General features: G+C 39.0%; 1 protein-coding gene across 1 annotated transcript in view; it reads right to left on the bottom strand.

Moving 5' to 3' along the window:
* Positions 1-6,842, bottom strand: part of qdpra (quinoid dihydropteridine reductase a) — a gene marked incomplete at its 5' end in the record, with an annotated part of 14,401 nt that extends 7,559 nt beyond the window's left edge. The window contains 5 exon segments of the mRNA XM_014002002.1: positions 400-508; positions 5,124-5,264; positions 5,545-5,641; positions 6,502-6,594; positions 6,677-6,842. Of these exon segments, the coding sequence (XP_013857456.1) occupies positions 400-508; positions 5,124-5,264; positions 5,545-5,641; positions 6,502-6,594; positions 6,677-6,760 (524 nt within the window).
* Between the last annotated feature and the right edge of the window lie 736 nt (positions 6,843-7,578).

The raw sequence follows: 7,578 nt of genomic DNA, 5'->3' as shown, positions 1-7,578 counted from the left end.
TGTGTTTTTAAGCAACTTTTTAGCTAATCTGAGTTTTTTTTTTTACCAGCTAAATTCATCTTCATGTGATAATTTTGGTTTCTTAATGTTTGTGCTAATTTCTGCTGCTTTTTTAAAAGCTATTTTTAGGCCAGTTTCAGCTTTTTATTCAGCCAAAATCTTTGGCCATTAAGAATTCACACTACATTTGTCACAGGAAATAAGTGTTACTGTAAACTTTTATGGATTTAACATAGAAAGGCAGGTAGATAGTTGGTTAAATTATTCCTATCAGCACTTCCCATCTGTTGTCTGTAAATGTGTTTCTGTGAAAGTGTTTAGCAGGAAAATAAAAGAGTGTGAAGTGTACCACAGTGTGTGTATTTAGCATGTTCACGTCGTTTCGTTGGGACTACTTACGGTAGTATGGCGACAGCTGCAGCCCCCTGCGGCAGCCCGCTGTTTTTGGCTGCCAGACTCTGACACAGCTGGTGGACGGCGGCTTTAGCCATGCCGTATCCCATCATGCCTGGATATTTACAGACGATAAAACTTTGATTTAGTGCCGCTGAAGACAATCCACTGTGAACATCAACAGAAGGCAACATGTAGTGTTTAAAGTTGGACYGTTGTTCTGCTGTATGATCAGATTTGGGCAGAAACTTGTGTTGAAGCTTCTCCTGACAGCATGAAGTTAGAGCCTGTAAATGTGTCTGGCTGAGGCTGGATAACAGATTTTTTTTTATTCTCAGCAGCTGGAAATAAAAATCTAAAGAGGAATGTTGAGCATCTGCTGTCTACCCCTTAACCACCTTATTACAGGCTTACAAAAGCACCGACCAATGGGAACAAGGGGCGGCTGCACYGCTTCGCTTTTAAGCTTTTGTTTTCCCCCAAAAGAGAAAAATCTGGAAAGAGCAAAAAGGGGAGGAGGGAAGGGAAGTCAGGGGGTAGTTTCAGGCATTGATCTGCTCCACCACCAACAGGTCAGACTAAAAGGTTTAAACATGTGACCTGGGCCTTGTGAGTCCACCGGAGCCCATCTGTGTTTATCACTTAAATTCAGTCAGCATTTTAAAATCAGCATTATTGGACTGAAATAAGTTTAGGAGCAAAGTGAAGAGGTTATAGAAATATACAATCACAAATCTTGTCATTATAGAAGACAAAAAAAAAAAGTCCTGTGGTCTGTTGTTGAGAAAATTGGTCRTTTTGGTGAGAAAGGCTTATATTCTGAAGCTGATTGTGGTGACAGCTACTTCAGCTTGATGAGTCCTGTATGATTTAATGGCGTTACCTGACGCACGACACCAAAGCATTTCTGGTGTGTTTTCGTCTTTACATCCAGGTATTATGCTTTGAATTCATTACGTTAAATTAAGTTTTCCTGCTAAGACTTACCGCACAATTTACACTGCGTCCGCTCCGCTCTGCTCTGACCTCCGCAGTAAAAACAGACCAATTTTTCAGTGGCCATTTTAATAAATATAGATTTTTTTTTAGGGTTGCACCAAAAAAAAAAAATCTGATTCTCATTTACAAAGATTCAGAATCGATTTAAAAGGTGCCAAAATCTAATTTTAGAAACAAAACAAAAATAAAATAAATAAAGCAAATCCAATGGCGGTCAGCCTCCATGTTGTAACTACAGGGAGGTCCTGACGTCACCATGCAAAAGGTTCAGGAACGTATGCATGTGCAGAAAGCACCAAAACAAAGAYGAHACTACAAAACTGGAGGAAAGAGATTCAACTTCATTGAAAGCAAAGATTTGGGCTCAGTTTGGTTTTTATTGAATAGATCAGAATTTGTCATGAGCTTCACTGTGTGCAAGGTTTGCAAAATGAAGATGAAGCACTTTGGGAACACGACAAATGGGTTCACATTATCGGTTTTGAATGAAAAATCGATTTTAGATCAAACTGTGAGATAATAAAAGATTCCCACCCCTGATATATTTATACACGTATGTAATCAAAATGCATTGTTCTGTTTGGGAAGCAGATGGCAGCATGCAGCGTACACACATAAAAAAATGGATTTTATTTTAAAATCTGAAGTTTCAAAAACACAGCAGCGATTCAGAATCAACTGTTGCACAGATTCCGTCTTTCACAGAATTGTTTCTATCTGACTTCCATATTTATCACCGACTTTATCGCATTTCCTGCGCACGTTTCTCGCAGCGCCTCTGTGCTTCGCACCGGAGCGGACGCGGTGTAAATTGGGGGTTAACGGCCAAGTTTTAAAACTCATCTCCATCTTTTCTGTTCAAAATCAAACTATGGAGGAAATTCAGCAGCTGCCTGAATAAAGCTGCATATTTCRGAGGATAATCACATCTTATAAAAAWAAYCTCASAGAGCTAAGAGAGATCTCTTCTGCCCTTATACTCTACGGGGATGACCTCTATTTTAAATCTCAAATCCAGTCAAAACGAGGTCATTCACATGATTTCTCAACTTCATCCTGACATATTGGCTTTTAAATTAGTTTTTGACCTTGTAGTAAAATTGGTTTTCTGACAGCATCAACTGATTTAGCATCTATTCAAACCTAAAATGACCMTTTATTGCTTGGATAACTGCTATAATCTCTTGTTTTGCTCAGTTTTCTTACAAGCCTGCAAGTCATCTTTAGGATTTAATAGCCTGTTCATTCATAAAATTTTCATAAATTATGATAAAAGTAAAAGTCAATACAATTAGCTTTATAATCATACCTTTTTTTTTTGCACAAAATAAATTGGCTGAAGCTCATTAACTCTGATCAAAACGGAACAAAAACTGCCTCACCCAACGTCGTTTGTCATGTTTGTTTCCTGATAAAGTGCTGGATTTATTTAAAGCCTGAAAATGTACTTTTCTACATTAAAACGACATCTGTGGATAAATCGAATCGAACTAAAGACAGCAAATAAAAAGCTGCCTTTTTCAGGGCTGTGTGTCCAATTGAGCCAGAACTGCTGAGTCACTCTTCCTGAGCCTGCAGCCAATAAAAAGCCTCGGCTCGCTGCCGACTGCTGATCCAGAGATTYGTGTGGTCAGAGATTTAAATCTCAGCTCATCACATGGCTGTCCTGAGCATCACATGACCCAGAACCAAAGCATCTCCTGGTGCCACTCGGGGCGGATTAAAAGCTGGACTGATGTCTGGCAATAAAAGACTGATAATAAGACAAAAATAAAGTAATAAGGTTTAAGATGTATAAGCTGAAATGGTTCAAACTGAGACCTTTTAAATCTCAATTTGGAATTTGTCACTAAATCATGCACTGGAGAAGCAGCTGTTCGGACTAAACATTTAATTTAACTGCAATAATAAAAACAGTTTTATGTTGAATCGTTTCATTTATTGAGCGCATTTAAAACCAAACTACTGTACACGAATACTAACGCCTGATAGGAGCAGCTGAACAATAAATAAGCAGAGACCAATTAAAAGCCTGTCAAAGCAGAATAAGAACGCAGAACATTAAACTTTAAAGCGTTACTAAAAGAAACTAGAAGCACTCAGAGAGTGCAAACCTCCACCAAGACCAATCCCCCATCCTGTAATAAATGCGCAAAAGCAGAGATGGAAACACATTTGCTGAATAAGTTCTGACGTAGTGAACATTTAATCAGCAGTATGCACGGGATTTCTTGTCAGTGGAGTCCGATGTGAAAAAAAAAAAAAAAGTCAGACTCGTCACCCGACGTTATTCATCATCAAACTGGTGTGGGATTAAGCTCCTAAGTTTTAATCAGTCACATTTCACCATGTAAACCGTCTGTTTTATCCCATTGTTTGAGTTTGTAATGGTTTGACTCTCTTTATAAAGTGCTTCCTGGCTCCCCCCGTCCCCAAACTTTGAGGCCCGGCAGCTCTCTGTTTACAAGCCTAGTAGTGAGAAACTGTTTTGATTGGTTGTTTCGGAAATGTGTCGTGTTTGAGGAAATGGGAAAAATAGGTTTCGTGGTGCAGTCACGCACTTCCTGTTCACAAAACTTCCTGTAAATGAGCATATTATGGCAAAAATTATTCATCATTAAATGTGGTTTTAACATTACTTTTATAAAGTTTGAAGTCCGTGCTGTCCAAACCAGCTCACTGGTTTTTACAGACGCCCTGTGAAAGCATCACAGCTTTGCCGATCTCAGAGTGTTAAAAGAAAAAAAAAATTCCTGTATCCGCATCGTGATCCGGAACATCACCAAAATTTAAAAAGGTGTGTTCCTTGGCTCAGTACCCGTGAAAATGTCATGACAATCCGTCTACAAGTTTTTGAGTAATGTTGTCCACAGTAGGGTTGGGCATAATCGTATCGTGTGCAATTAATAGTCAGAAAAACATTAATTGATTAATTTTTGTCACTTGACGATCAATGCAATTAATGACACCAGGCAGACTTGGTGCTCCTCTCCCCTTCAAACATGATGAACATTAAAAAAAAAAAAAATTCTGTAATTTATTTATCTATCAACACAATTTAAAGTTTGATGTATAGCCTGAAGTCTGTAATTTTGACACAATTTGGAACAGATTTTTACGAAGAGCCAATTTTCTCCCTATAAATTGGTCATGTGACTAGGATACAAGGGTGTCCTGAGACTCTGGGGGATTAACCTTCAAATTAATCGTTATCGGCTAAATACAACACATTAATCGTGATTAATTTTTTTGCCAATATTGCTCAACCCTAGTCCACAGACAGACAGACATACGCGACCGAAAACATTACCTCACCCTTGGCTGAGGTAATGAAAAACTTGTTTGTTTGTTTGTTTTTTTGGAAGGAATTCACGTTACCCATTTCTTATATCGCCAGAATTTCAAACGACGACAATCTTCTGCTGAGAAGGCACAGATTCATATTTGTTTTGATCAACTTTCAGATCCTTTAGTTCTCACTCTCACCAGCTACCACAGCAAATTTGAGCTCAKTTTCTGTAAAACTGCCAGAGCTGTAGGCTCATCAATACTTCTTATTTTCCCTCCCTCTTTGTTTTGCTATATCTCATCAATATGTTTCTCCTCTAACTGATCGGTGGAACCGCCAGCCGGTCGCGGTCCTCGTCTCTGACGTGTTGCACAAACAAAGATCAGATCCTCAGGTAACACGAAAGCCGCAAACAGGATTTAAAAAAAAAGGCGGCCCTCACCTCCAGTGCCTGAAAGGGCAGCTTTAGCTCCAGCCAAAGTCAACAGACCTCCAGATTTGAGGTGGCGAGCGGCCAGGTGGCTGGAGATGGTGGACGTCCACAMGCTTTGTTTCCACATCAGGTCCGTGTTTTTGTAGAAGTCTGAAGGAGATGATGGAGAACGGTTATTTTTAGGTTGATGATTTTCAATACGCAGGTCATCTGGGATTCTACTTGTCTGATTCAAACTTGTTTACCTGCACGGCCAAACGTAGGTCAACCACACAAGTCAATATCTCAGAAAAACTCTTTGAAGCGGCTCCATTTGATAAAGTTCAGGATAACGTTTTTGCTCGATTTCACATTTTGTAACAAGTACCAAAAGTTTGACTGATGATTAATGTTTAAACAAATAAAAAAAAAAAAAAGTTTGAACTCCGACCTTTGGAACTACAGTTTCCTCCGGCCCAGCCGCCTGCTACACACAAGATGGCGTCCACCTTCTGCTCCCCCAGCAAGTGGGCCACATCTGTCGTCACCTGCGTACGACAGACACACAACAACCAACGAGGCTTTTCAGAAAAGCTGCGGGGCTTGCGCACCAGCTGAATGMCATTTAAATGTCAACGTTTCAGCTCACACAACAGCTGAAACTACCACTTTACGACAACAAACAAAAGGAGGAGGATGTCTGGGAAAAGTCATCACAGCAGGCAGAGGTTTAAATACAGTGGTGTGTTTTTAAAATTAATGTTTTTATAGTGAAATWTGCAGAAAACAAGAGATGACAGAGCTGACAGTGAACACTTCTAACGYCAAACATAATACACTGTAAACAAGTTATGCTTCAGGAATTACTGTGAAATTAATATAATTTAAACAAAGTAAGCCTTATGAGATTTTAGAGCTGATTTTTTTAATTTTATGACTTATATTTTGTATAAATGTTTCTTTGAAATGTTATGTGTGTATGGAGCCCTGTCGAAGATAAATATCTGTAACCTTTGGTGTCACAAAAAGTTTTCTATTCTCTTCTATAATTATAGATGTAAGAATAAAAGGCAGGTGAAACACATGTTACATCTTTAAAATGCATTTTAAATAAATATTTTATTTCCAACGCGACATGAACGCAGCATTAAGGGGACGCTAATGCAAATAATGTAATAAAACGGATAAACTTCCTTTTTTAGGCTAAATACCATACCATCTTTATTTATAGAGCACTTTAAACACCCACACACATGAWAAAACGTGCATACATTCATAACGTTTATTTTAAACAAAAGTTGTTGCAAACAGGATAGTTGCTGTTGCTAAAAATTACTTGTAGTTTCCGGTCGTCACGTGCTAACTGTTTAACAACACGCCGCTGTCTGCTCCGACACCTGAAACTCACCTGTCCTGCCTGCTCAGTGAAACATTCAGTCACTTTGACAATCACGTTTTCATTTGCCTCCTCGTTAGCAGCCATGTCGATGCAGGCGACCCACTGAAAAAAAGACAGAAAACACGGTTAGCATGACGTCCAAAGGCTGTTAGCATGTGGCTAACTAGCCGCCGCCGCCGCTCACCCATCCTTTGGATTTGAAATACTGGACGCACTTGGAGCCCAGAGCGCCTCTCCCACCGTACACGATCACCCGGTTAGAGGCCATGCTTGTGCCGTGTGTCAAACAACCAGCTGTGAGGGGCTGAGCGGCAGAGGTGCGGCTGAAATACAGAGAAGAGGAGGAGGAASAGGAGGCGCACAACTCCGTCAGGCAACAAGTTGGAATGCTGCGTTCAAAGACGCTCGGATATTATCAAGCAAAATTGTAAAAGTCGTAAACTCGAACAATTATGCTACGCATTTTAAACATTATTACGTAAACTAATACGTAATTCTTGTTTCAGTCTGTCTGTTATCAAAATATCACATGATACAAATTGCTATAAATTCTAAATTTATTGTGACTGTAGCCACGACAAAATGAGATGTGTTTTCAGGTTGGCAGAATCAAAGTATTTTATTTGGAGCCAAACTGTTGTGTTAGCAAAATATCTCATAAACCGCTGGATAGATTTAATGAAACATTCAGAAAATTATCATTAGATGAAGTTCAACTGATTAACATGGAGTCAACCCAATTCAACAAGCAACTCACCTGATTCAGAGTTAACTCTTCAAATTGAGCAGAGGCCTGTTAATCACCCATTCATTGAAATCAGGTGTGTTGGAGCAGGAAAACCTCTAAAACATGCAGGTTAGTGGCCCCTGAGTTAAATTGAACTAAACTAATTATAACAAACATTGGCAGCTGTTTTGACAATAACTGCTCATACATCCATGGATATTTGCAGAACCATCTGTAGAGCTGAAACTATTAGGGAAAAAAGGAAAAAAATAGTAATATAAACTCAAATACAGTCATAGATTATATTAACCAATACTATGTTATCTTTAAATATAAACAGACGCATCAAAAAATACAGT

The sequence above is a fragment of the Austrofundulus limnaeus genome, unplaced genomic scaffold (genome assembly GCF_001266775.1).
Source record: "Austrofundulus limnaeus strain Quisiro unplaced genomic scaffold, Austrofundulus_limnaeus-1.0 Scaffold11, whole genome shotgun sequence".
Lineage (NCBI taxonomy): Eukaryota > Metazoa > Chordata > Actinopteri > Cyprinodontiformes > Rivulidae > Austrofundulus > Austrofundulus limnaeus.
The sequence above is the reverse complement of the archived record's forward strand: the minus strand, read 5'-3'. Positions and strand labels throughout refer to the sequence as shown.